The sequence below is a fragment of the Plecotus auritus genome (genome assembly GCF_963455305.1).
Source record: "Plecotus auritus genome assembly, chromosome: 9".
In the NCBI taxonomy this organism is placed as follows: domain Eukaryota; kingdom Metazoa; phylum Chordata; class Mammalia; order Chiroptera; family Vespertilionidae; genus Plecotus; species Plecotus auritus.
In genome coordinates, this window is record NC_137783.1 from 147,901,696 (window position 1) to 147,927,170 (window position 25,475).

Here is a 25,475-nt window from a genome sequence, read left to right on the forward strand (position 1 = left end):
GTGGCTGCCACAGCCTTCCTCCCTGCCAGCCAGACTAAAAGCCTGTTTTCTGCCAGTTTTAAACCCTCCGCCTCTCCCTTCACCACTTTCAGCCAAAATGAAGACAAGGAATGGGATGGCTTGTTCTTGGAGGGTGTAAAAGGGCAGATCAGACCCCCCTTCCCGGGGAACACCTCCCACATCATGGGCTGGGGTCCTACGGGACTCAGGAATCCCTGGTAAGCGGTGCCTGCCTCTGGCTGTGTGATGGGAGGTGGAGGTGCTGGCCTGGCCTGGGAGGTCACTGCGCCCTTGTGGGGAATGCACGCCTGCCTGGGCAGAGCCTCAGCTGGCTCTGCATGCCCTGCAGGGGGGAGGGAAGGTGGCGTCCTCTGCGGCCTCCCAGGGAGACTGTGAGGGCGCCCCAGCTTCCACTGGCCATGTCCCTCAGGGCTTTAGAATCCGGATCCCGTCCCACCTAGGCCACTTTCATCTTCGCCACAGCCACACCCAAGCACAGTGACCTCATGTTACATTAGCAAACAAAGGGATAAGCTTTCTCCCGCCTGGGCCCCAAATAAGCCGGTTCCCTTAACCGTTAGGTCCTGAGTGGGTGGATCTTAGGTGTTATTCATGTGTGAAAACACTGACACGTGTTTGAGGTGTTATTCACATCTTAAAACATTTACGCGAGGTTCCCTGGATACGGCCTCTCTGGGCCGTGGGCCCTACGAGCCACTCCTCGCCAGGCAGAGGCTCCCTGGCTCTTTTCTGAATGGATGGCTGACGCACTTCCCAAGCCACAGCTCGGCTTCCGAGACTCGGGGCTGAGTCGTAGGAAATGGAGCTGAGCTGATGTCTTAGGGCTTTTCCAGAGAGACTGGGAACTCCTGAGAGGCAGGGCCAGGGGGTACCCGCCCTTCTAAATTTGAGTTTTCCCAGGGGTACAGCAGCCTCTCGTCCTCACACACAACCTGGTTGTCTTGGGGCTGGTGTTGGCAGGTCTAGGACTAACTAGAAAGGAGGGGAAACGTCTATGCATGTGGGAAACGTCTATGCATGTGGAAACGTCTATGCATGTGGGCTCTGTGCACGGGGGGACAGGGTCCTCTGAGCTCTGTGCACGCGGGGACAGGGTCCTCTGAGCTCGTGCGATTTGACTTACGTTCTGGCTGCCACTCTGGGAGACACCTCCCTCCTCCCCCCAGCACGAGGCCCGGCTGTCCCTAGAGTCTCGGCCTTCTCCCTAGTGCCCAGCCTGCCCTGACCGTGGTAGACGGCAGCAGGAGCGTGGGTTCTGCGTGCAGAGGCCTGGTCTGCTGTTCATGCCTCACCTCCCGAGCCCCGGGGTCGAGGCGGAGAGAGACCAGCTGAGCCCCCTGCTTGAGGCCCAGGAATGGCATTTGTTTTATTTCCCAACCTCACAGGAGGCGGGGATTTTCCTGTCACCTGATGACTGAGAACTAAAAGGGGGAAGAAAACTTCAGGGGAAGAAAAGGAGTTTTGTCTGCTGTCTGCTTTCGACAGTAAACGGCTCCTAGGGTGTTTGTGCCCGAAAAGGATGCCCGGCCTCGCATGGTAAGCCAGCCCCTTGCACTGGGCCCTGCCCTGACAGCACATGGACAGCATGCCGTGTGCGGGTGCGCGAGGACTGGGGCCTGAGGCCGAGGAGGCCTGCAGCTGGTCACAGGGATGGGCGCGTCCTGGGACAGGCCCCGCCTACCTGGGGATGTTTTCATCGACGGTGGCGCATCCATAGAGGAAAACGATGACCCCGACGATGGAGGCGGGGATGAGCATCTGGGTGTACACGCCCAGCCAGGCGAAATACAGGCCGATCTTCTCCCCAAAGTACTTCCTGCACCCGGGCAAAGCCAGAGAGACAAGTTCACTCATTCTGCACGGGTGCGAGGCACATCCCGTCCCCTCCCCTGCAGGGAACACTCAAATCTGCCCCTGGTTCTCTGGACCGGGGGAAGTAGAGAGTGGGCGGGGCTCTGAGCCAGGCTACCAGGTTTGGGGGTGCTCTCTGCTTTCCCTGCGTCCGCCCCCTCTCTCTGTGCCCGGGGGAAGGTGTTTGTGACACGCTAGTTGGTGGGCGCGATGCATGGCCCACGAGGCTGCCAGCTTCCTTTCAAGTCGGGTTCAGCTTGGAGCTGGCACTCTGGCCTGGGTACCGTGATGGGTTTAAACGAATGCTCATGGGCTGAGCTCTGGTCTCCACGTCCCCAGAGGACACACACGGCTGACTCTGGCCCACCCCCTTCCTGCCCTCGGGACAGAGGTCCTCTGGGAAAGGACACATTCTTTTCTGCCTCTCAACACAGCTACGCGAGGACCTGGCCCGTCGCCCAGCAGAGTCAGGCCGGGCTGCGAAATTAGGAGGAGTCGGCGAGTATGAGGAAAGAGCCCATCCTCTAGTGGGCTCCAATGAACTGCGTAAACTAAGGCCGCGGGTCCTGCCGGGAGACCTCGGGTCAAGTTCCAACAGGTTCCCAGGCACTGAACGGTCAGGGCAGCTGGAACACGGGGGGACATTTACCCCAGGCTGCTCTCTCTTACCTGACCAGGTCGATGGGCTGGTACTTATAGAAGACGCCGTAGCTGGCCCACTCTTCGTACAGGAGCTGGGAAAGAGAAAGCAGCGAGGGGCTGGTGAGAGTGGGATGCTCCTAGTTCCCTTCCCAGAACACAGGGCTGATGTTCTCTGCTCACAGCTGCATCCTTCATTCACTCCACAAACACTGGCGAGAGTCGGCCAAGGAAGGGCCAGGCACCATGCTGGGCACCGGGCTTTCAGAGGGGAGCTGGGCAGACACAGCCCTGAGCCCTGGGCCCCTGTCCTGGTGGGGGAGATGGACATGGAAAAACTGGGTCATGGCCTTCAGCTCTGGGAAGGGTCCCAAAGAACCCACCCTCGGGGGTTGCTGAGCTTGAGCTGAAGGCCAGCGATGGGGTTGGGGCTCCCTGAGCAAGAAGGGGCCTACGTTTTCAGGAGAAGGTGGGGATGGGAAAGAGGCGTTGGGCATTTTAGTGGAATCCTCTCCCTTTTCGACTTGATCTAAAGCGGCCCGACACTGCAAGGTTTTCCACTTAGGCTTCCCGGCCGTCCCTGTCACACACGGAACCATCGTGACAAAGGACAGAATCCACTCGGCATTGGAGCAAAGAAATAAAAGTAGCGAGATTAAAAAAAAAAAAATCGCATGCGATGCACAGAGCTCGACGTTTGTCTCCTGAGACGGGCTGTCTGATTAAGACACTTAGTAAAATAAATGAAGTCTGCACACACCCGTCACCCCCCGGGCTGCGGGCAGGAACGGTAATGAGAGGGACAGCTCGGGAGCCGGGTGTGAGCATGCTCAGGGTGTCCCAGGACTGCTGGCTGGAAGAAGGAAATCCCATGCACACGGGTAATCCACGCTTTCCCAGCCTTAACTCCAAGCCCAAGGTCACACGGCTGGCTGCACGGGAGCGGGGCCCCCCCGGGGCCTTCCGTGCCTCGCCACCTGTCTCTGCTGGGCATGCCCGTGAGGACTCTTCTGGATGCTGCAGCTTGCCTTGTGTCCTTCTTTCTTTTCTTAATAGTTAAAATATTTTGGGAGGTCTCCTATGCTCAGATTTTGCTGTGGCCCCATCTTATCACCCCAAACACTCTATGCTATGGACTGAATGTTTGTGTCCCATGTGACTGTATTTGGGAAGTAATTAAGGTTAAAAGAGGTCATAAAAGTGGGGTTTGGATGTGACAGGACTGGTGCCCCTCTAAGAAGAGACGCCGGAGGGTCCCTTCTCCACGCACACGGAGGGAGGAAAGGCCCTGTGAGGACGCAGCCAGAAGGTGGCCGTCTGCAAGCCAGAAAGCGAGCCCTTCCAGCCTCCAGAACTGTGAGAATCAATGTCTGCTGTTTAAGCCACCCATCTGCGTAGTTCTGTGCCTGCAGCCCGAGCTAACACATTCTCCGCCATTTCTGGGCACCAACATATATTCTAGTCTTTGAAAACTAAAAATGTGTAAGAAGCTCGCTGGGTGGGTCTAGCTTCCACAGACAAGGGAGTTAGGGCTCCCTAGAAATGGCCCCCAGCCAGTCTCTCCTTTTCCTCGGGCGCCTGCCGCAGCTAAGAGAGAACGCCTGGGAGGAAGAGAGGCTCCGTGTTCCATCGGTGCTCCACACGCACCTCTAAAAGCAGGGAGGAAAGAACGTAGGCAAGCCAAGCGCAGTCGTAATAAATCCCAGTGAACCTGGCTGTCAGCATCCTGCGTTTTGCTTGCTCTGATCTTTATGGGGGAGCTGCCTTCAGACCTCCAGTCCTGCGAGTGGTACAAACAGGATGTATTCAGCAGGACTCCAAGTTCTGACAGATGAATGGCCAGGCCTGCTGCTGGGGAAGGGGGAGCGGGGGGAGGAGAGCTTTGCAGCTTTCGGGCAGGGAACCAGGATGCACGGGGCCTCCCCTGCTGTGCCCTGAGCGGGGTGGTTGGCTCTGCTGAGTCTGGAGCGGCCATCCTGGGCAGACCTCTCTGAGCCCTGGAGAGAGGTGCTGCGCAGACCCTAACCACTGAGTCCTGGTGGGCATCCGGGGCTCACCCCTGAGCCCCATCGCCTCCTTTATACTGAAGGGCGCTGTCCTTCCTGCCGGGCTCATGCACCGAAGGAGCTCCGGGGAAGGCAGAGGGCCCGGCTCCCTGTCTCACACGCCTGGCTGTGCAGAAAGTGAGGCACAGCCGCGGCTGCACTCTGTGAATAGGGAGGTCTACGCCAGCAAACTTTGATGAGACTGCACAGCACCCCCGGAGAAGCAACATGGCCATCCCTGTCCCCGGCAGCTTCCTCCCTTGGCTGAAATCAAGTCGCTGATTTATATCATAGACAGGCTGGGAGGTGCTGGGAAGGAGGGAGGGGGGGAGGGAGGGAGGCAGGGAGGGAGGGGGAGGGAGAGATCCTGGGAGGGAGAGAGAGAAGGAAGACTGGTGCAGGGAGGGGTGGCACAGCGGGAAAGCCGGGAGAACCTCTCGAAGGCATGGCCATGTCACGCCAGTCGCCGTGTTCCCGAACCTGCTCAGGGGGCCTGGCCCACAGCAGGCCGGCCACCATGCACCCACAGCCGTGCCAAATGGGGCACACCCCGATTTCTACATAAGCCACTTTACCTTGCTGGAATTCTCTTCCTGCCAAGGAGAGAACATCCATCACCCTACAGCTGTCAGGGTAGAGAAATCTGACTTAAGATTTCCCTGTTACCATTGGCACAACTCCCAGGGTGCACCCCAGCCTCAGGAGCAAGATGGGAGGCACTGGGGCCCTGGGTGGGGAACTGGCGGCTCTGGTCACAGTGACCTAGAGCTCCCAGCACCCAGACCTCGGAGGGGTCTCGGCTCAGCCTGCCAGCATTCCTCCTGCCCAGACCTCCCCCCACCCCCGGGCCCACACGCTGGGCACTGGCTCAGTTCTTAATGGCTGTGTATGTACTTGCCCTTTGCCATGTCCCCCCTGAATGGAGGCCCCGGGAAGACCAGGTTTGTTTTGTCTGTGTCATCCCCCCAACACCTCGAACAAGGCCTGGGGCAGATAACAGGTTTCCAGTCAGTAACTGCCAGGTGGATGAATGAATGCACGAAGGAAGGGAGGGAGGAAGGAAGGATGGGCCGTGCCCTGTGGCTCTCAGTCCAGTCCAGGATGGAGCCACCTTAAATCCACACCTGAAGGAGGCGACCGGGTGCGGAGCGGGGAGCCATACCCACCCCCACTGTGGCCGCGCCTGCCTCTTGCGGGGCCCCTGCTCCTGCAGCTCAGCCAGGAAGATGGCGCTGGCTTGCCTGGGTCCCCCTCTCCGTCCTGTCCCTGGGGTTAGCCACACGGGCTCCTGCCACTGACAGGATGCCACCGACTTTGTCATTGGAAAGGCAAAATATTCAGAACCGGGTCCCTTAGGGGGGAGTCCTCATGGGAGAAGGAGAGGTTCTCTAGGGTTCTGAGTTAGACCCAAACACCTGACTGGGCGTCCTCCCTCCCGGCCTCCCTCTCTGTTTTCCTTTAGTCCATCCATCCATCCATTCATCAAACTTCTATCCACTTGTCTGTTGTCCATCCATCCACCCACCCACCCACCCAGCTAATACTCCCTGACTAGCCCCACGGGCCAGGCCTGGTGTTCATTGCTGGGGCATAACATTAAAAAGGAGATGGAGGCTGGCAGTTTTCCAGGCAGAGAACAGGTGGGTCTGGGTGAACTCAGAGCCGTGCTGGCTGGGCCTGGCACACAGCAGTGTTCAGTAAATAGTTCCTGCGAAAGCAACTGTTGAGACAGTCTTGGCACTGCTGTGATCATCGTCCGAGGAGCCTTCAGACTGGCAAGGCAGCCAGTGTGGCTGGACTGTGGGGAGGAGGCTGGGGGACTGGGGTGGAGGGGGCCTAGGGCCTGGAGGATGGGCTTGGGCCAGAAGGGGGTCGCTGGTGCCAAAGGGGCACAGAGAGAGAGGAAGGGGGCCTCCGAGGCCGAGTTGGCCAGGCCGGGCCTGGGGAGGGGCTGGGGGAGCTCTGCAAGTCATGGGGTCTCAGACGAATGCCAGATGTTCCACTAAAAATAACCAAATATGTAATTTTGCACTAACCCAGATAGCATCTTCAGCTGGATCCTGGGGCGGGCAAGTTGGATCAAGTACCAGAGGCTTAAAAACACGTATGGGGGGCTGGAGGGGGCGGGAGTGAGGAACATTCCAGAGCCAGAGGTTCCTGGCCCTGCCATCTGGGACGAGGCCACCAGTGTGAGGCTCTCGGGGAAGCGTCTCTGCCCTCCACCTTGGAGGGATCCACTCTTGGGGTGAGAGGCTGGACAGGGGGCCGAAAGAGACCCAAGGTCCAGGGAGGGCTGCTCCCCGAGGGGAGGGAGGTCTGAGCTAGTCTGGGGAACCGAAAGGGGTGACACAGAGCCAGGAGCAAGGCTGGGATCTGGGCATGGGCACATGTGCAGGACGGCAGGGTAGGACCTTCCAGAGTGTGGAGGGAGGAGAGATGGCTGTGGTGGGACAATGTTTCTGTGTGGGGGGTGGGAGGGGGGTGGAGGAACACAGCTTCCTGGAGAGCCTGGGGGCTGGAATCAGGAACACCCCCTGGGGAAGGAAGGAATCACTTTTCCAAAGTGCGCCCCATGAACACTAGCTCAATAACTGGTCCATTAGAAAGGGTTCCAGGTCAAGTAAGTTTGAGAAACACTGGGTTGAATGCCATCCAGCAAGTTTCCCCAGGGTGCTGCCAGGGCTCTCTATGCAGCTGGCCTCAGCGGTTCCCACACTCATCTGCCCGGGGCAGGGCAGGAAGGGCTGAATGTCAGCAGAGATGGTGAAGGTTGCACACCCCGGTTAAGACACAGGTTTACCCCGGCCGGGTCCGGGCAGCCTCTGAGGAGCACTGATAACCAGCCACCGACGTTTCTGAGCATCAGAAGGAGCAAACCAACCAAATGGAGTTCACCGACATCCTCCCTCAACCGTGGGAGTGGAAGCCCTGTCACCACCGATGCCCATGGCGCAGCCCGCCCCACCCTCCCGAGGCCCAGGGGCCCCTCCAGACCCTGCCAGAGCCCCTTCTCTCCCTCGTGTCCACTTACTTTTCTGTCGTTGAACTCCACGCTCTCACCTTCATAGTCTCCCTGTTGGGAAAGAGAAAAGGGATGTTCTGACCACCCAAGGGCACTCTCGAGTAATTTCCATTCCTAACGTTTCCAAACAGACTCCACAAACACGCACTGACCCGGTTAAGATCATCCTAGGACGAGATTTCACACAGAGCAGGAGGTGGTCCAGGCCTCCCTCCGTGATACAAATCACTCCGTGTGTCCCACGTGCCCTGCCCTCCACCCGACCCAGAGGCGAAGTCCGAGAAAGGACTGGCCTGGTCTCTGGCAGTGGCTTCTGGGGCTGGAGAATCTATCAACAGGGTGAACACACCTTCCACTCTGCAGGATGGCCCCAGTGCCCTGTCCAGGTGAAGCCCCATGTCACTCTTGAGTGTCCCAGGAGGGACGGATAAATGATATGGTAACTGCACGTACAGATCAGTGAGCCCAAATCTCCCATTTTACAGATGGAAACATTGAGGCTCATTGCTCATTGATTTTCCTGATAGAAGGCTGAATTTCATCCAACCTGGGACTCAGATCCTGTCTCCAAGTGCAATGGAAGAGGAGGGTCTAAAAGTCAAAAGTGAGTTCCATGCGCCAGCGTTGACTAAGCAGGAGCCACAAGAGAGGGCCTCAGTGAGGGCCTGGCGAGGTTGGTCCTGAGAACTGCCTGACAGATAAAGCTCCGAGGCCCCTTGGAGGTGTGCCCACTGCCTGTTCCACTGCCAGCCCCCTCCAGGTGAGGAAGACTGGACCACCTGGCAAGCAACTCGCCACCCTGGTCCTAGAAGGGAGATGCTCTGAGCGCAGTGGAACCACTGTCCTCGAGTCTTAAAGGACTCTCCCCTGCCCTGTCATTCTTCTCATGGTGGAGCCAGCCACTTGGGTCCCACAGTACCTCACCTATCCAGAGGTCAGTTAGCTGGTGACATCAAGGCGGGGAGATGCCAACCAGGAAGGAAGCCCAAAAGCTGCCGAGTGGCCAGCTGAAATGTCAAAGTCCGTTCTCTGTGGCTGACACACTGATTACGGAGACCTCCTGGGGGTCTCACTCAGCGGGTGTCCCCTGGTTGGCACCGGCACCCCACACCTTGCTGACAGGTGATCTTGCTGAATGAATGAACGAACGCAGTGAGCCAGGCACTGGAAGGGGGTGGCGATGCTGCGGGCATGCGCGGAGGGCAGGGAGCAGTGATGTTGAACACCTCAGTGGTGAGTGACACGGGTGATGGAAAATTCAGAGCCTGGGCAGCGATTTCCACCCGGTGCGCCACAAGAATTTTTAAACATGTAATACTTGATTATTTAGTCATGCACACTGACCTCTTTTCCCTTAGACTGTCAAATAAAAAATGATACCGGCCAACACAATAACTCTCCCATGTGAATGAATCAAAATGATACATATACATATATATATACATATGTGTGTGTATATATATATATATATATATATATATATATATATATATATATATATATTTTTTTTTTTTTTTTGCCAGATTGCCATAGAATTTTAGTAATTAGGTTATGTGTGCTGTGAGATGAAAGGGTTGAAAAGAGCTAGGGCTACACAGCACGTGCGAAGAGCCTGCGCCGGCCAAGCAGATTTTGCCTTCACGGTGGGCGGTATTCTCTGTTTAAGGGCATGGGGTGCACGTGGCCCCGCTCACAGCGATGTCTGAACACCAGCTTTGGTACTGAAGGAGGTGGGAGTCCTTCAACTATATGGGAAATTCACGGATATAAAACTCTGTATTCCCTCAAGATGCCTTAAGTCCATAACCTGGCTGGAAAGAACCCGGGAAGTGGAACCAGATGATCTGGGCTCCAGGTTCCACTTCTTCTTTCCCAGCAACTCCAGCCTCAGTTTCCCCATCCGCAAAGTGGGAACAGTTTGCTTACACTGCAGACAGACTCAACTGCTGGACAAATGTGGCAGTGATGGGGGGGGTGCATTTGGTGCCCAGGGAAGAATGAGGTGGTGGTCCCACTAGGGCAGTGGTCGGCAAACTGCGGCTCGCGAGCCACATGTGGCTCTTTGGCCCCTTGAGTGTGGCTCTTCCACAAAATACCACGGCCTGGGCGAGTCTATTTTGAAGAAGTGGCGTTAGAAGAAGTTTAAGTTTAAAAAATTTGGCTCTCAAAAGAAATTTCAATCGTTGTACTGTTGATATTGGGCTCTGTTGACGAATGAGTTTGCCGACCACTGCACTAGGGGATGGAGGCATAGCCCAGGGTCAGAGGGCTGGCTTCTGGCCCTAGCTCTCCCCAGAGGCTGTGTGACCTCGGGCAAGTTACTAAACCTCTCTGGATCTCCTTGTCTGCACTGAATTAAATAAGGTAAAGCTCCTATTAAATACAGTTCTTTGTACACAGTAGGTGCTCAGAAAAGTTGATTTCTCCACTTTCCCTTTCAAGACGTAAAGGTCTGGCTTAAAAAAGGCAGGGAGTCTGAAACATTTCTGCTTCTGTGTCCCTGACCCTTTCCAGGAGTCCTTAGCTCAAAGCCACACGGGTGATGGAGAGGGCTGCATTCCTGGTGCTGGTGGGACTGGACACTGAGTGAGCCTGAGCGCATGGCGGGTGGGTGAGTGAAGGGCCCTCTGGACCCCTGGGGCGGGTGGGTGAGTGAAGGCCCTCTGGACCCCTGGGGCGGGTGGGTGGGCGAAGGCCCTCTGGACCCCTGGGGCGGGTGGGTGGGTGAAGCCCCTCTGGACCCCTGGCTCTGTGGGAGGAGGCAGGAGCGAGGGTGGGATCTGCGGGGTTCTGAGCCCTGCCCTCGAAACTTCCATCCAGCAACACTGCTCATGGAGGCAACGTGGTCCAGCCCATGTCAACACCACAATGACTGAGCACCTACTAGGTGCCAGCATCGGGTTTTCATGAGATACACGCACAGGGAACGGTGGCCAAAAGTGGTGTCTTAGTGGGACTGGAGCATCAGAGGGCCTGAGGGGCAGGGAGGGGTCACGGTGTTGGGGAAGGAGAACAAGGAAGGCGTGGGTCGATGCGATGCTTCGTCTGCCCTGGGAGGGGAGAGGTGCTGTCCAGCCAGAGGAGGCGGGAAAAGCATCACAGGCAGAAGGAACAGCATGCACGAAGGCACAAAGATGGGAAAGCTGGCCCAGCCAGCGGGGCTCAGTGGTTGAGCGTCGGCCCATGAACCAGGAGGTCACGGTTTGATTCCCCGTCAGGGCACATGCCTGGGTTGCCAGCTCTATCCCCAGTAGGGGGTGTGTGCAGGAGGCATGCGATCCATGTTTCTCTCTCATTGATGTTTCTATCTCTCTCTCTCCCTCTTCCTTCCTCTTTCTAAAAAGTCAATTAAAAAATATATTTTTTAAAAAAGGTGGGGAAGCCAGTTGACCTCAAATCCCTACAGTGAGTGGTGAGGGCAGGGGCAGCAGGTCCGTGTTCTGGGGGTTGCCCTCTGCTGTTCCACACCTTCCGTTTGTCCAGTCCACTGCTGCTGAAACCCCTTTCGTTTCTGCATTCCCTCTGACACCCACACTGACCCTGGCAACGGGACAAGGCGGTATTATTCCCAACTGGCAGGTGGGGACACTGAGGCTCAGAGACAACAAGGAGCTATTTCTACGGGAGCTGAAGAGGAGCGACCAGGACCAGCGTCTGAGTCCGTCCCTGGCCCCCCAGGCCTGTCCTCTCCGGCTTCCTGGCTCCCAGCCTTGGCAGTAACGAGCATTTGGAAAGTTCGAGATCCTCTGTCCGGGATTCCCACACTGCTCAGGCCCCACGGCCCATTCCCAGTGCCCCTCTGAACTCTAGACCGTTTCCATAGAGACAACGAGAAGGAATCATCTCGCTCTCTCCACCCCGGAGCCAAGACAACGTGGGCCGAGGCCACGGGCTATATTTGTCAGGGGGATCCCAGTGGGATTTGGAGATTCAGCTCAGGAAGCCGGCCACTCGCTCTGCAGAGATAGAAACATGCAGAGCCCTGGCCACTCGGCCAGAACCGGGGGCGGGGCAGGGTGGGGACCAGCCAGGGGAGACAGGTCCTGGACAGCTGGTCGAGGTTCAGATAAAAGCTGGGGCAGAAGCTCTGCCACCACCATTTCTGGTGGATTTGCTCTTCAAGAAAGGATGGCCCTGTAACTCCTCGGTCCCCATTTGGGGGAACAGGGAAGGCCTGTGCGCAGCTGACATTTAAGGGTGAGCCAAAGCAGGAAGCCGAGACCGCAGGATAATTAGAGCTCCAGGGGGTGTGCGGCCCGTGGGGATTTGGGAAGGCAAATGACGCAGAGGTAAACTATGTCGTCAAGGTCACTTACATCGTGCAGAGGGTAGGCAGCCGAGTAAACGCCATTGGCCAGCAGGCTGGTGATGCCTTAAAAATAAAGGCAGAGAGAGGGTTATGGACCAGGCTTGTCCCCTGCTGCCCTGTGTTCCGACAGGGCTGTCCCAGGACTGTCACAATCATTGAGAGTTTTTTGAAAGCGAACCACACCTGGCTGCAGAGCCCAGCCACCTTCCTGCTTTTGACTAGATGACAAAAACATGCTCTATTGGCAGAATAAGAAAGACACCCAGGAAACCCAAGAGGAAGTTACGTCTGGGAGAAAGGAAGAAACCCAAAACCTGCAATTCACCAGCTACCCGCAAGCCTGCAGATCGGAAGGATGATTTTGGAGTGGTTAGAAAAGCTGAATCATGAGAAAAACATGGATGGGAAGGAAAATTGATGGTGTCAGAAACACGCATACAATTTGGAATTAGATTTTAGGTTGATTGGAAAAGCCAAGGAGGAGGCCTGCGGCCCCGCACGCGGGCAGAGGCACTTACCGTATTTACCACATTTTCGCCTTTTACTTAAAAGGGCAGAGTCCTTCTTTCTTCCCTCTCCTTGCCCTGTTTATACATCCGGCTATTAGTTACATGCAAAAGGGCCTGAAAGCATCAAAGCTGCGTTTGGGGGAGAAAGCGCACCGTGGCCCACTGCTCCTGGGGCAGTGGGATGAGAGTCAGGCCTTTATTTGTAGACCCAGGCCCTGCACGGAGAAGCATTACAGCAATAACCACACCTGCACTTCCTGACCTCCAGAGGTGTGAATCAGGGTGCCCCACCCTGGAAGATAATGCCGGCTGTGCATGGGGATCAGGTCCTGGGACTGTGGTCCTGGTCCACACACACATTTTTGGGATTCAGTGCTGTTGAGGGGTTTCCATGAAGCCCCTTGCTGGTCACAGAACCACCTGCCTGGCCCAAGAGGCGTTCTAGGTAATATGTGGGTTAGGTTTTGCACTGGCCTGGCCGGCCCGCCTTCCGCTGCTGTGCGACTGCTGGAAAGGGGACTTCTGGAAATCTGCTTAAAAACTGTGTCCACAATCAGTGATCTGGAATGGTCAGGGCACCTGAGGGCGCGTGGAGATCCAGACCAGAGAGAGGTGGGAGCACTTGGCTGAAATCACACACAAGTGAGTTTGCCTGCAATAAGAAATGGGCCTGGGCCCAGCCAGCATGGCTCAGTGGTTGAGCATCGAACTCTGAACCAGGAGTTCATGGTTCGATTCCCAGTCAGGGCACATGACCAGGTTGTGGGCTTGATGCCCAGCTCGTGGGCTCAATCCCCAGTAGTAGGCGTGCAGGAGGCAGCCGATCACTGATTCTCTCTCATCGTTGACGTTCCTATCTCTCACTCCCTCTCCCTTCCTCTCTGAAATCAGTAAAAAGATATTATAAAAAAGAAAAGAAAAGGATGTGGGGTGTGGTCCAGGTCACCGGCTCCTCACTGTTCCTAGGACACTCTTAACACGGAGCTGCCTTCCTTCAGGTTTGGGCCTTCTCTGACCACTCCTTCTCACCCCCTCCCCTCCCCCCAGACCTCCCCACTCCCTGCAATGGCAAGTTTAGGACCCGGTGCATCTGATGATTTACTGTCTATTTCCCTCCCCCAGAACACAGGCCCCTGGGGACAGGGAGCACCTGGAGGGGCCTGGCGGGTGACAGACTCCTCAGGTGCTGAATGAATAATCTGGAGGCCAGTAGGCGCCATTGTGAAATGGGGGTGCAGAGTAGGTGCCCCCCACATCGATCTGCTCTGACACCAGGCGCTGGGAACCAGGCCTGCCAGAGAAATAGCGGGAACGCTCAGAGCTCCCACCCCCACCCAGGCAGCACCTGCACCCAGAGGCCCCAGCCCCCTGGCTATCAGCGGCTTCCTAGGGAAGGGACCCCTCAGGCAGCCCGAGCTCCCAGAGGTACATGGGTGCTAGATCCACGCCCCCTCCCTGCTCTATTCCTCCCTGCTTAAAAACTGCGTCCACTGGGCCATTCTGGAGGCTCTCGCTCTACTGAAGGTGGCCAGGCCTGTGGGGACAGTTTCTTTGGGTTCTTCTTGACCCCTAGCTGAGGCCCCACTCCCTCTGACTTAGGACATGGGCTTAGAGATTTCAGGCCTGGAAGCGTGTCCCTGTGACCCGCCATTGGTCCTACTGGCCAGAGGACACACAGCCTAACTCTGTAGGGTTCATCCTCACCTTGAGTCCCGGACTTGTCCAGGACCATCACCTGCCGAGCATTTTACTCCTCCCACGCTCCCATCCCCTCCTAGGGCATCCTTCCTTCCGTGGGGAGCAGGCGGCAAGGACTCTCACTCCTGGGTGCACAGACTCCCGCTCCTACAAGACCCACCCTGCGGCCCTCGTCACAGCCTCTCAACCCCAGGTGCTCGTCCAGCGTGATAAACTGCAGCGTGAGCACCGCCCCAGCGGGCCTACCACGGCTCGAGAAGGAGAATTGGCTAGAAAAGGCATTCCTTTGCCCTGAATGTTCCAGATTAGCAAGCTCAGCCTGCAGCTGTGGGCAAGGGACCGGTGGCGGGGCGGTGCCCACCCACATGCTTTGATTGGTAAGGCTCCGGACACTGGCCCCTGAGGAGCCCAGATCGGGTGGTGGTGCGGCAGAATCAGGGCATGTGGTGAGGGGAGCACTTTCCAGCAAGGCCTGGTGTGAGGTGGCATGGGCCTGGCATGGGGCTGCATCGGCCTGGAGGGGCCGTTTTGGGCCATGGCCCCGCCTGGAACCCTAACTACTTCTTGCTGGACTGTGAGGGTCAAGAGAGGGTTAAGACACCTGGTCACCCTACTGCGTCCAGCTGCCAGGATGCACCACCTCACAAATGCCTCAAGCCAAAGAGGAGACTTTGGTGCCAAGAAGTGCGGCCCGTAAAACTGCCCTGTGGTTCCGGTCGGAACGGCTCTCCTTTCTGAAGCTGTCACACGGGCTTAAATCAAAACCCTCTAACAACTCCCAGGCCGCCGCCTGCCCCCCACGGAGATGATGCTGAGGCGAGATTACCACTGGGAAACCAGCACTGATGTCAAGCCCCAAAAATGTCCTTACCCATGCTGTACTTGGCTTTGGTACACGTTGTTCTTTTCAGAATTTCATAGACCTGGTGTGGAGACAAGGAGGGGGCGGACAGTTACTCGGGCTGCAACGGCACGCAGAGGCCGCCGTGTGATCGCCGAGGAGGGACGCGGTCGAGCGCGGCCCGTGATGACCTCCCCTCTCCAGGGACTTTTCTGAGGATGCTCGGTCAGCAGTGTTGGGGTTTTGATGTTCTCAGGGATAAGTCAGTGCGTTGCGAAGGGGTCCCAGCTTTTACTTTCCTTCTCGAAGCACCGACTCCGTGTTGTGCTAGTGCAGGGGTGGGCAAACTTTTTGACTCGAGGGCCACAATGGGTTCTTAAACTGGACCAGAGGGCCGGAACAAAAGCATGGATGAAGTGTTTGTGTGAACTAATATAAATTCAAAGTAAAGGAGCGGAGGGGAGAGCAAGAGAACCTTCCGCTCTTTCAGCTCCGCGGGCCGGATAGAACAGCCGAATGGGCTGGATCCGGCCCGCGGGCTGTAGTTTGCCCACGGCAGCTAGTCTCAGGGTTAGGGGTTGTCCCATGGGCCCTGTGTCATGGTTACTGTCCCCCTGGCTATGAGGTGAGTTACAACTCAGAGACGTAAGCACCCAGCTAATAGGGCAACTCCCGGTGTAGCCAGGAAAGTTCCAGAAACCCCGAGTGGGCAGATCTCAGGATTCCATTGTACGCTGTCAGGGGGCAGCAGAGCACAGGGTGCTTGGCAGAAACCGTCCCCCTTCCCCCCTCCCCCCTGAAGTCTCCCATCGCATGCCCCTCCGTGCCCCGTTTGCTAACAAAACATTTTGCCTGGTGGCCTCAGGAGCCCCGGCTGGGGAGTCTGCCTGCCTGGGTCTGAGTCCAGGCTCTGCCTCTTGTAGCTGTGTGACCTTGGGCACCTACCTCACCACCCTGTGCCCCAGTTTCCCCATTTGCAAAGTGGGTTGAGAAGAATGGACATTACGCCATACACATATGGGGCAGAGCACACTGATGCCCCTCGCAGCCTTCCATGATCCCACTCACTTGGGCAAGGCCAACAGCCTTCCCGTGGCCCCCAGGCCCACCTGTCTGACCTTCTCTTCCCATCCTGTCTGTTCCAGTAACCCCAGCCTCCTGGCTATCCTCGGACTCACCAAACCCTCTCCCATAGCCTAGGGCTTCCACCCTGGCTGCTCCTCCTGCCAGAAGCGCTTGTCCCGAGATCTGAATAAGAGATGTATTCCTCCCTTCCGTAATAGTAAACAGGCCACAGAGCACCTGCCATTCCTGTCGCTCTGCCTTCTAACTTCTCTCTTGTCCTGGAGTGCATTTCACCACCTGCCCTATTGCTTCTCCGCCCACCAGTGCTGGGCACACACCAGGTGCTCCAAACTGCCCACCGTATGAATGAATGAATCATGGCCCACTCAGTTGGCTCCCTCTTGTCATCCCCCAAATCTAATCGGTGGCCTCTTTCTGACCACGCTGATTCTCCCAGAACTACCTCCTCCCATCCACCTGCTGTCACAGCCGCATTCACAACGACCTCCATGAATCTGCCTGCACTTTCCATCTGTTCTCCCTCAGCCGGCCACGGGCAGTGATCTCTGTAGGACAGATCTGACCTCACCTTAAACCTTGCTCCACAATCTCCTATGGCTCCCTAGTGCCCAAGGCTGACGGTCTAAATCCCAAGACCAGCACATTGGCTCCTTCCCTGCTGTTCCTGACTCCTAGCTGCCTACAATGACCTCACACCAATGCCAAATACTGTTGGGACTCAAAGACCATGGAGCCTGGCTAACCAAGGGCAATGTTTTGAATCACCGAAGTTTTGGATCTAGAGCACAGGCAGTTTACAAACTGGCCTTCAGGGTCTCTGGGAGAGAGTGACCCCGCCCCACAGGTAAATGGACTGATGGACGGCTCAGTTTATACTTACTGCCCTATCAAAACTGCTTTCTGTGACTTGGGGATCATGGACTGATCCCGATGGATGAGAACTAAAACTTTAGATTCATGTATTCCTCCCTTCCATAATAGTAAGAGTGAACTTACAAATGTGCACCTGCCCTGTGCTCCGGGGAGCATTGTGGCAGCCCTAGAAAATGTAAAAAGTTAGGGTGCACATATATAATGAAACACGGACACCTGGCTCAGTAAACACCGCTGGCCACTCTCTCTTGTCTCATCCTGGTGTAGGAAAGGGAAACCATTCAGGTGAGAACTGGGTGGCTCTCCCAAGCAGTGGGCACCCCAGAAAGAGGGGTTCCCTCTGGACACAGGTCAGCCCCAAGCTATACAGGGTAAAGGAGTTCCCCCCGTTTGTAATTATGGGATTTAACTGCTAAAACTAATCAGTAACATGGTTAACAATAAAAATCACAGCCTCTGTTCCCGGCTCTGCGTCCCGCTGACCCTCGGAGGAGGCTCCCGCTGCCCTTTGAGCAGGAAGCCAGGATCGCCGTGGTTCTCACGCAGGCTCCGTGACTCCCGAAGTCACGAGGCCGGGAGGGACCGGAGGGGGGACAGGACCCCGATCTGCCTGTCCAGGCCTCGGCAGCAGCCCCCCACGCCAACGTGACCCACGGCACTGTCTCTGGCCCGGCAGTTATCTGCTCAAGGTCCAGCCCTGCACCTCCCCCCCAGGCTGGGCTTTCTGGGCGGGGAGGGGCGGGCAGCAGCAGAGGCCTGGCTGTGGCTTGGCTGCGAGGTTAATTTCTTATTTAGATAAAAGTTGGGTTCTGAGCCACGCAGGGCCCAGCTTGGCTGGCAGACAAGTTGGCAGCCAGTGGATAAACATGAAGCCAATACCTTGAATAGGGCAGGGTGGCCTGGTCAGATTTCAAACCTCGGTTTGCTCATCTGGCAAAGCCTCAGATATCTACCCCAACCCACCCGGCTCTGAGGGCCACCGCCCATCACTCCTGTCTGGCTGCTGCCCGGGCAACCTCTGGGCCTGGGCCCCACTGTTAGGAACCTGCAGCTTCCTCTAAGGGCCCAGGGAGCTGTGCTGGGAACGGCAAGACCAGACCACCCAGAAATCACCCCAGGGTCTGGAATCCCTCTCCCTCTTTCCTGCTGCCACCCCTCCCCTCCCCTCCCATCCCCTTGCTGGGCTAGGCCATCCTCTGGGCCCCTCCAAGCTCTCTAGGTTTTATTATCCTAATTATTTCTGTCACAGACAATTAGAGGCACTTCCACCCCGAGGAGTTTCTCTGAAATGAAATTATCATCCCTCTCTCTGGGGCCACCTTGCCGGTTGGCTGGCGATTCCCACATGCACACGTGATACTTACTATTGTGCTCCGGGTTTTGCTATCAAAAAAGGAATCCTTGTCAGACAGGTCAAATCTGTTGAAATAATAAGACACAGTTCGCTGGAGTCTGAGAACCACGCTGTCCCCGTGAGCATCAGCTGTGGAATTGGCAGAACTGTCCGCAGCCCAGGAGCGACCAGACCCCAGGCATTTGGAACAGTTTATCCTCCCCCCCTATCCCCCTCTCTCTAAGAGGCTGGGAGACCCTCAGGGGTGGGAAGTGACCCCAGAGGCAAGTGTGCTCAGACGTCCCCACGGAAGACCCCACTTCTGTTAGGGGCAGAAATAGAATATTGGGGACCAGCTGCAATTATCTTATATAATAAAGAGGTAACATGCAAATTGACCATCACAAGATGGCTGCCTATGACCAAGCCGGCAGGGGGGTTAGTGAGGGATGCCAAATGACTGAATAGCAGGCTGCGTGGGGTGACCAGGCTGGCATGGGGGGCAGTTAGGGGTGATCAGGCCGGCAGGCAGGTGAGTGATTAGGAGCCAGCGGTCCAGGATTGTGAGAGGGATGTCCGACTGCCGGTTTAGGCCCGATCCCCGGGATCGGGCCTAAACCAGCAGTCGGACATCCCCCGAGGGGGTCCCGGATTGGAGAGGGTACAGGCTGGGCCGAGGGGACCCCCACCCCATGCACGAATTTCATGCACCGGGCCTCTAGTAAGAAATATTCATCGTGCTCTGTTAACTGTGATGGTTCTGTTCTGATTAGAGAAAGCACGTTCTAACCTGGATGGGAGGTGTACGCCCTGGGACATGGGAGCTACCATCAGAATGTGGTCCGACCTCCTTTCCAAAGAACTGCCTATCAGCATGGAAAGATTTACAACCTCGAGGCCAAAATAATCTAGTCCCAGAGGCACCAGCTCTTTGCAACCCCCCAGCCCCTATTGCCGGTAACTATTATACCTTGCCAACTTCCCCATGCCTGTGATTCTTACTTTCCCACGTAACCTTTGCCTTTCTACCCTATAGAAGCAGTTGGCTTATGGGGAGGGGAGAGCAGATTTTTGGGGATGACCTGCTGCTCTCCCATCCTGCCGGAATTATTGGCATAAACGCTCATACCATATGATTCCACCCTGTCTCTGCTTAATTGGCTCAAGTAGTGACAGGCAGCCTGGACCCCTTGGTTGTCCAATTATACTCCCTCTTGAGGATGGTCTTGGTGGGCAGTTGTGGTCTCTGCCTCAACACGGCTGGGGGCGGGGACGGCATCATACCACCAGCGTGCTGACTGCATGTAAGATAATCTCCCTGTAACTCCCAAATGGGTTTGGTCCTGAGGTCTTGGGCCACCTTGAGGTTGCCTAACACTTCTGAGTACACAGGGACATCGGTGGGGTAGGTGACCCACTCCGCTGGGAGGGTGGCTGTGGGGAGCCTGGCGGTGAGCCTGGGCTGGGAGTTGGCCAGGGCAGAGCGAGGGAGGCCGGGGACTGGGGTCCTGGTCTGCCTCCAAGACCCTGGAGCTCGGTCTGGGAGCTGGTGAAGAAGCTGGGCTGAGCCACTTATTTCTTGTTCCTTGTCCTGGGGAAATAGGCCGAGTGGGGCATGGGACCTCTGTGCTGTGACTAACGCATTTGCATTTGCCAGGCAGAAGCCCCAGTTCTGAGCCAAGGCACAGGTCTCCATGCCCGTGAGAGCAGGGGTGTCTGGGAGCCCCCCCTCAGCTCGCCATCAAAGTCCCACCACATTCCCAGAGCCCACGCTTCTTATTCCCACCACTGCCCGCACTCCAGCTCTGCCCAAGGAGGCCTTGCAGCCACCACCGACCCAGGTGGCTATGCCCCACTGCCCCGAGGGGTCAGGCAGGCGGGAAGGCTCCGGAGCAGATACTGCACTGCCAGGCAACCCCACTGGCTGCTGAGTCCCTGGGGCCTCAGGACTCCAGTTGGAGCCGCCTTTCAGCTCCTGCCTCCCAGCTCCCGGGCAGGCGCATCCTACGAGGGGCAAGAGGGATGGAGTCGGGCAGGAGGGAGGGTGCCTACACCATTGCTTTGGGGCTGTGATCCGAGGCCCACACCTGCCCTCACTGTGCCCTCGCCAGTGTCCCTGTCAGAATGGCAAGTTCTTTGCCCCCTTAGTTCCTCAGTGAACAGTGACCTTAGGGAGCATTTTCAGGGCCCCAAGAACTCCAAGCGCCATGGGAAGAGGCACCACGGGCTGCCACCCCCACTTCTTTGGGGGAGTTTGTCCCACAACCTGCATTTCTCACGTTATGGATGATGACAGGGAGGTTACCACCCAGCAGGGCCCCGGGGAGGGGCTGGGTCCACTCACAGGTGCTGCTTTTCCCTGGAGAAGGGGTAGGAGAGTCGCTTCATGGTCTGGGTTCTGTGCTCCGCCACCCGAGGCTGGATGGGGTCCGTGATCTTCTGGAGCACCGAGTTGATCTTTTTCAGGAGGCCCCGAGTCTCGTTGATGTGATACATCTGCGGCGAGACGGGGCGGGGCACCGTCATCTGCTGAGCCTAGAGCCAGGGGTCTATTCCCACCCCCTGAGGCGGCCCCTCCTGGGAATGCACGCTGGGACCCGCCAGGGTGCCCCTCTCCAAGTCTGGGTTCCAGATAAACCTGGGAAGCCTGCGGTTTCAGGTAAGACCGGCCGAAAGAGCAATTACCATCCATTCCAGGAACTTCCCCGAACTTTACTTTCATTTCAAAAGGGGTGAATCTGAGACATCTGGATGACTTACTCCCCGCACCACCGCCCCTCCCTGTCCTCACCGGGACCCCCCCCCCCCCCACCCCATGCCCAGCTGAACTTCAGGAGCGTCCCGCCCTCCAATGGGGTCTGAGCTGCACTGTTTCCGGAGATTAAAAAGAAAAATCCCAGCCAGCCAGGAAATGCAACTAAAATGAGTCTGATGAACTAGCTGAGACACGGTGAGCGAGAAACCCCTGCGCGGGAAGTTCAACTGCATTCATTTCACAGCACGCGCCACGGCTCCCTGCCTGAGCCACCTCCTGGGTGCGGGCTGTACCGAGCTCTCTGGCTTTTGCAACAACGCAGAGCCTCCTGCCAGCCTCTGACTGCGGAGTCTGTGGGGCCCTCTGGCCGGAGACCTGCCTCGGAGCAGACACGTCCCCACTAACCTTCTTGGTCGGCATCTTCAGTTTCAAAAACTCTGCCTCTCTGCACAGCACGTTCCAGGGCGCGTGGATCTTCACAAACCCGACGCCGTGGATTTTAGTCTGGAAGAGGAGAGGCGTTCTCAGTCAGTGCAGGCAGACATGGGCGGAAGCCATTCTCACCTCTGGGCCCAGTTACAGCCTGCCAGGAGCTGCCACACGGGCCCTTTCTCTGTCCCCCCTTGTGCCCCTCACGACAGGGCGCTGAGTCCCCTCCTTGCAGGTGGCGCAGGGAGCTCGGGAGGTCAGGTCTCAGGGAGCAGAGAGCCAGGAGGGTCTGGACGGAGGGTCCAGGCTCCAAACACCAGGGGGTGAGCCACAGCCCCCCCAGAGCAGCCTGGCCATACCACACAAGAGGCCCCTTTACAGCACAGAGCCAGGCCCAGGGCCGTGCTCCCTCTGACAGCTCCAGGGGAGGGTCCTTCCTGCCTCCCCCAGCTTTTGGGGCTCTAGGTGTCTCTGGGCTTGTTGACCCCATCACCCCCGTCTCTGCCTCTGTCTTCACATGGCCTCCTCCCCTCTGTGTGTCTCTGCTTCAAATCCCCCTCCTTTCTCTTCTAAGGACACCTGTCATGGGACTTGGGGCCCACCCTAAATCCAGAGGGTGCCGTTCAAAGACCCTTAACTACTTACATATCTGCAAAGACCCTGCTTCCAAATAAAGGCACATTTGCAGGTTCCAGAGGACACAGGTGCACTCGTCACAAAGCTACGGCCCGAGCCCCCCGGGGCTGTGCTCCCAGGGCCGTCGTGGAGCACGGCCATCAGGGAAGTTGCAGAGAAGCATGGGCCAGAAGCTGGGGCGGGGGCTGCTTCACGGACACAGCCAGAACCAGGGCGCTCAGGCACAGGACCCACCCGATGGGCAAGGGCTCAGAGGTGTGCCAGCCGGGAGCCTGGAGCCCTGACTCAGCGGCCCAGGGCTGGGGACTCAGGTCAGGTGGGCACCTGGCGAGGCCACAGGACTTAAGAGGCCTTGGGATCAGGTGGCCTGGGTGGGAGTCCTACCCCACCCCTCTGGGGTCTCCAGCAAGTCAGCCAACCTCTCTGAGCCCCTGTATGTTCATCTGCAAATCTGGGCGGCACAGGATTGCTTCACAGTCAGGGGAGGCCCTAGTGCCCAGCCCCCGACCCCTGGCTGGCAGGAGAGGTCAGAGAATGAGGGGCTGTTGCTTCTGCTCCGGACTCCCTCTCCCTGGCCGAGAGGCCGCTGAGACCATGCCTGCTATGTGGCCTCCTTTGCCAAGAAGCTGAAAAGCAGCTTCCCAGACATGGAGGCCGGGGAGGGCACCGAGAGGCTGGCCCTGGTGAGCCGTGGGCACGCCCGAGCAGGGAGAAACGACCGTGGATGCCCACGTGCGGCAGAGCCCATCTCCTCCCGCCACAGATCAAGTTTATTTCTGTGCACTGCTCATCCGCACGCAGACCCAAAATACATCCTCCCGAGTCCATGGAGATTTCTCTCGAGGTGGTCAAGGAGCTGGTGCGCGGCCGGCCTCCCTGGGAAAACACGCTTCTTTGTTTACGTGAGCAACGGGTCTCTCCCAGGGAAACATCTGGCGGGCTTGGGAAAGGGGTCATGGGACCAGCTCGGCAAGAACACACACGGGATGTTTTAAAACATGGTGCCCAGCCTGCCCCGCAGCCCACTGCAGTGGGAAGACACTGTGAGACGCTGGGTCCCCTTTTCCAACAGCCAGAGGCCCCAGAGCAGTGAGACCCGTCCCGACTCGGGCCCCTCATGCTGGGGAGTTTGGAGGCCACAGATTGGCCAGGGACAGAGCTGTGGAGCGGGGGCTCCATGAGGAGACAGAGTCAGGGCTCCGACTGGGCCCCCAACTAAATGAAGACACTGGCAAGAGACGCTCGTGTATACCCAGGTGTGAGTCCTGGCACTTGGGTTCTGAAAGGGTTAGATGGATGATAAATCAGAAAGGTTCTGCCAAGGACAGGAAACTACTAAAACCCGACACAGCCAACTTGGAAATGAACCCAGGAGAACTTCCAGAAATAGAGTGTCACAAAGAGAATTAAACACTCAACAGACATGTTTGAAAATACTCAACCAAAGAAAGGAAGACAGACATGCAGGGTAGAGCAGGTTGATGCTGGTAACCTGGCTCTGCAGAGAGAAAAACACCCCCGAGCCCTGATCTCTTGTTGTAGCATCTGCCCATTTCTCTGGTGTAAATACTCCCATTATGGCCTATGCAAGCTACCAAAGGGTTAGCAACCGGCTGGCAGGTTCCCAATAAGCCAGAAAGAGCTGACTCTGGCACTCCGGGGCCTGAGACACATGAGGATGTCGGAACTGCAGCCAGAATGGCACAGATTTTATCACAACCCATCTGGGACCTGCGCGGGCTGTGCAACCATCTTTGAGGGCTTTTTAAAAATATATATATTTTATTGATTTTTTTTTTTTTACAGAGAGGAAGGGAGAGGGATAGAGAGTTAGAAACATCGATGAGAGAGAAACACCGATCAGCTGCCTCCTGCACACTCCCTACTGGGGATGTGCCCACAACCAAGGTACGTGCCCTTGACCGGAATCTAACCTGGGACCCTTCAGTCCGCAGGCCGATGCTCTATCCACTGAGCCAAACCAGTTAGGGCAGGGGTGGGCAAACTTTTTGACTCGAGGGCCACAATGGGTTCTTAAACTGGACTGGAGGGCCAGAACAAAAGCATGGATGGAGTGTTTGTGTGAACTAATATAAATTCAAAGTAAAGGAGCGGAGGGGAGAGCAAGAGAACCGGATAGAACAGCCGGATCCGGCCCGCGGGCCGTAGTTTGCCCACGGCTGAGTTAGGGTCTTTGAGGGCTTTTAAAGACTCGGCTTTAAAAAGAATGTCCAGGATATACTTTAAGAGATAGGCCCACAAACCAAGATAGGCCAAAGGAACTCAGGTGGGAGTGTAAAAGCCTCAGCAGAAGACTCAAAAGACATAAAACCTTTAGTGCCAAAGAAATGAATGTATAATGGTGGAATTATGCGTGGAGAAATGACTGCTTCAGGACAGGACTAGCAATCTGGGACCCAGGCCCTGTGGGGTCAGTTTCCGTGGTTCACCTCTCAGAGCCTCAGTTCCTTTCTTTCCATCTGTAAAGGGATCAATTCCCGGACCACCTACTCATGGCGGGGTTAGGGAACTCACACGGGTGGGTTAGGGTTTGCTTCCAAATGGACAAGTCCCCCCAAAATGTTTGCCGCTCATTTGTTCTTATGTATCGAGATGTTGGGATTAGACCTCAAGTTCCTCAAAGTTGAGGACACCCCCACTCCTAATGCCACAGGGGCTGAGGAGGGCCTGCCCTCACCCCCGCCAGTGCTGAGGGCCCAGCTGGTCATCACAGTCAGCCAAGCCCCAGAACCACCTGCGACACCTGCCCATGCCCTCCAGGCCTCAGCTGGAAACTGCAGGAAACATGTCCCCTTCCTGTGGCCATGACCATGGCCGACCAACCCGCCCCCTGCCCTGTCACCTGGTGGTGTCTCCGTCTGCAGGGAGACCCTTCCCCCAAGATTTGCCTTCTGGTTCCCGACAGGCAGAAAGAAAGGCAGGAGCTGAAGCTCCCTGTGACCATGAGCAGGGCACCTATGCCAGGGTGGAGACGAGGAGTGTTAACTCTCTCAGTTCACCTCCATTTCACAGATTGGAAAACTGAGGTCCAGGAGGGGAAGCCCCTTGCCAGAGACCCATCAGCCAGGAAGTGGCTGAGGTGGTCTGAAGCCACGTCGGGGAATCTGAGCCCACATCTTCGCCAGCCCACGATGCATCCCGCGCCCGAAGCTTGGTCTGGAAGCTGCCTCCATTCTCCCCCATTTGTTTCTCAAAAGGAACATCCACAGTAACGAGGATGGGACACAGATGTCGCTGAGGGACTACACGGGCTCCCCGGGAGGAACCCGAGCCAGACAGCCCGGCGCATGGCTGAACCCTGGACGGCAGTGTGAAGGCGGACAGACTTCCCAGGGCTCTGATGTCCGAGGCCCTCACTGTGCTGCCAGAGCCGAGGTCAGGTTCAGCCTCAGGGCAGTGCGGGCCTC

At 57.0% G+C, this 25,475-nt stretch overlaps 1 protein-coding gene across 2 annotated transcripts in view; it reads right to left on the reverse strand.

The window, feature by feature from the left end:
• Positions 1 to 25,475, reverse strand: part of ANO1 (anoctamin 1) — a 128,715-nt gene that overhangs the window by 34,932 nt on the left and 68,308 nt on the right. For both annotated transcript variants that reach the window (XM_080687730.1, XM_080687729.1), the window contains exons 4-12: positions 21,388 to 21,486; positions 20,572 to 20,723; positions 18,259 to 18,313; positions 14,966 to 15,017; positions 12,406 to 12,471; positions 11,895 to 11,950; positions 7,588 to 7,629; positions 2,542 to 2,606; positions 1,703 to 1,837 (exon numbers count right to left, since the gene is read on the reverse strand). In XM_080687730.1, coding sequence (XP_080543856.1) covers positions 1,703 to 1,837; positions 2,542 to 2,606; positions 7,588 to 7,629; positions 11,895 to 11,950; positions 12,406 to 12,471; positions 14,966 to 15,017; positions 18,259 to 18,313; positions 20,572 to 20,723; positions 21,388 to 21,486 — 722 coding nt within the window. The remainder of the gene's footprint in view (positions 1 to 1,702; positions 1,838 to 2,541; positions 2,607 to 7,587; positions 7,630 to 11,894; positions 11,951 to 12,405; positions 12,472 to 14,965; positions 15,018 to 18,258; positions 18,314 to 20,571; positions 20,724 to 21,387; positions 21,487 to 25,475) is intronic.